This window comes from Pteropus vampyrus, unplaced genomic scaffold, assembly GCF_000151845.1.
Source record: "Pteropus vampyrus isolate Shadow unplaced genomic scaffold, Pvam_2.0 Scaffold168, whole genome shotgun sequence".
Lineage (NCBI taxonomy): Eukaryota > Metazoa > Chordata > Mammalia > Chiroptera > Pteropodidae > Pteropus > Pteropus vampyrus.
In genome coordinates, this window is record NW_011888949.1 from 1,273,691 (window position 1) to 1,275,916 (window position 2,226).

At 53.8% G+C, this 2,226-nt stretch overlaps 1 protein-coding gene across 1 annotated transcript in view; it reads left to right on the forward strand.

The window, feature by feature from the left end:
* Positions 1 to 2,226, forward strand: part of NOM1 (nucleolar protein with MIF4G domain 1) — a gene marked incomplete at its 5' end in the record, with an annotated part of 18,774 nt that overhangs the window by 2,293 nt on the left and 14,255 nt on the right. The window contains one exon of the mRNA XM_023536736.1: positions 1,242 to 1,369. Coding sequence (XP_023392504.1) covers positions 1,242 to 1,369 — 128 coding nt within the window. The remainder of the gene's footprint in view (positions 1 to 1,241; positions 1,370 to 2,226) is intronic.

Sequence of the window (2,226 nt, forward strand, 5' to 3'; positions counted from 1 at the left end):
TTTAAAAGGAAAGTTCCAAAAATCAGCAGTTCGTAAGTTTTTTAATCATGCACCGTTTTGAGTAGCGTGATGAAATCTCTTGCCATAGCACTCCGTCTGGCCCCAGGAGGTGAATCTCCCCTTTGTCCGGCTTATCCGTGCCGTGGACGCTGCCTGCCTGTCAGTCACAGCCGTCTCAGTTATCAGGGGGGCTGTCTCGGTATCTCAGTGCTTGTGATCAAGTGACCCTTATTTCAGTTAGCGATGGCCCCAAAGCTCGAGAGTAGTGACGCTGGCAGTTCGGGTATGCTAAAGAGAAGCCGGAAGTGCTTCCTTCGAGTGAAAAGGTGTGTGTAGGAAAAACGCGCCTGCGGAGTTCGGCGCTGTCTGTGGTTCCAGGCATCCGCGGGGGGTCTTGGGGCGCATGCCCCGAGGATAAGCCGTAGGTGCACGCACTGCCTTCATCTCTCTCCCTGGTGCCTTGGCCATGGCCTGGCCCTTCCTGAGCAATTCTGAGCGCTGTCGGCGCCTCTCTCCGGACATGGTTTTTTTGCTGTTTGTAAGTTTCTTTTCCCTACCCACTGAGAGGTAACTGATATGCAGTGAGAACTGATGGGTGTCTCAAGAGTAAGTTTCCATGGACATCAGTGTGCTTTCTCCAACTAAGTCTATACTCCCAGCAGCAAGGGTCAGCTTTGCAAATGTTTCTACAGGCTTGTCACTCAGGTCCACCTGGAGTGTTGGACGGCGATCATGGTTTGTAACCCTCCCAGCTGACAGTCAAGGGGATAGTGAGCAGTCAGTCCATTTTGATTCTATCATATAAATTTAGATCTAATTTTGAACAAGTTTGAAATTATTTTAGAATACTTGTCCTCCAAAACTGGTGGTATGTTTAACTTAGGTGTTTGTGTACTGCAGTGCCCGCCACAAACGAAACCTGGTCAGATGTGTAGAATGTCAGGCTCTGTCGGCAGGGCCTGGAGGGGTCTGAGGACTACACAGGGGCGAACAGGACGAGGAAATGGGCTGGCGCCGACATGAACGGTGACATCCACATGTGCCCAGTGGACTGCCTGTCTAGGACTAGTCTAGGCACGCAGCGAGTGGCCGAGGTTATTAAGCAGCCACGGTCAGTAGTTACCGCTTCTGCCAGTTTGAGGGAATTTAAAAAATTTAACGTCTGAAGGTGAATATAGCAAGGAAAAACGTGCGATTTGTTCAATGTACATTTTTTTATAATTTATTTCTGTCATTTCAAGGAGCTTCTTTGCGAAGATGGTGAAAAGTACATCCCACCTCACGTGAGGCGAGCTGAGGAGACCGTGGATGCCCAGAAGCGGGAAGAACGGGAAAGGCTAAAGAAGCACGTCAGAGGCCTGCTCAACAGGTAACCCTGCCACACGGTTACGTCTTGTCACTTAAAGACATGGTCTCTTCTGAAAATAGAGAAACTGCCCCAGGAACTGAGCTGTAAGTGAGGGGTGGGGCCGTGGCCATTGGTTGGCTGCTCCTGTCCCTGTCTCGATGAGCGTGACCTGGCCAGGCAGGCCACCCGCCTTTTCTCTTTGGCCGTTTGGACCCTTCAGGACTTGAAAGCAGTGGCCGTGTGCACGTGGTTATGCCGAGAGGTCCCAGGCGCGGGGGGCGGGGCTGGCCCGCGGTGGCCCCCCCGGGCAGGAATGCGGTCCTCCGTCCCCTTGCCCTTCCCCAGTCTGTGTGTGGGCAGCTGTCTGCAGCGCCTCCCACCGGAGGCCTCGGTTCCCCGGCCCAGAGTCAGGACACAGCTCCCTCATGCTGCCCCTCTGTGGTCACTCCCAACCCCGCTCCCACCCCTATGGCTTTTTAAAAATTTCTTTTCGATTAAACAATGTGTCCATGGTGCATCCGGGGATTTTACAAAACAGGCCGTTTGAATCCTCAGTGTTAGCACAGGAGCGGTGCGAGTCTCCGCGTGCACCTGCGTCCTTCCCCTGCCCCGTGAACAGGCAGCTTTTCTCAGCGTGAGGGACTAAAGATGTTTATGCCAGCTGAAGAGTGGAAAGTGGGAATTTTTCCCGACAGCACGTACTGATGAGCCGGGATGGTTTCCGGCTCTGCCAGAGGACCGCGGGTCGGGACCACTGGGGCATCCCCAGCACGTGCCTGTGGTCCTAGGAGCCCTGTGTGTGCTTCCCAGGGGCGCAGTTCAATTGCATGACTGCCAGACTCCTGAGAGCAGCTCATCGTGTCCGGCGAATGCTGGCT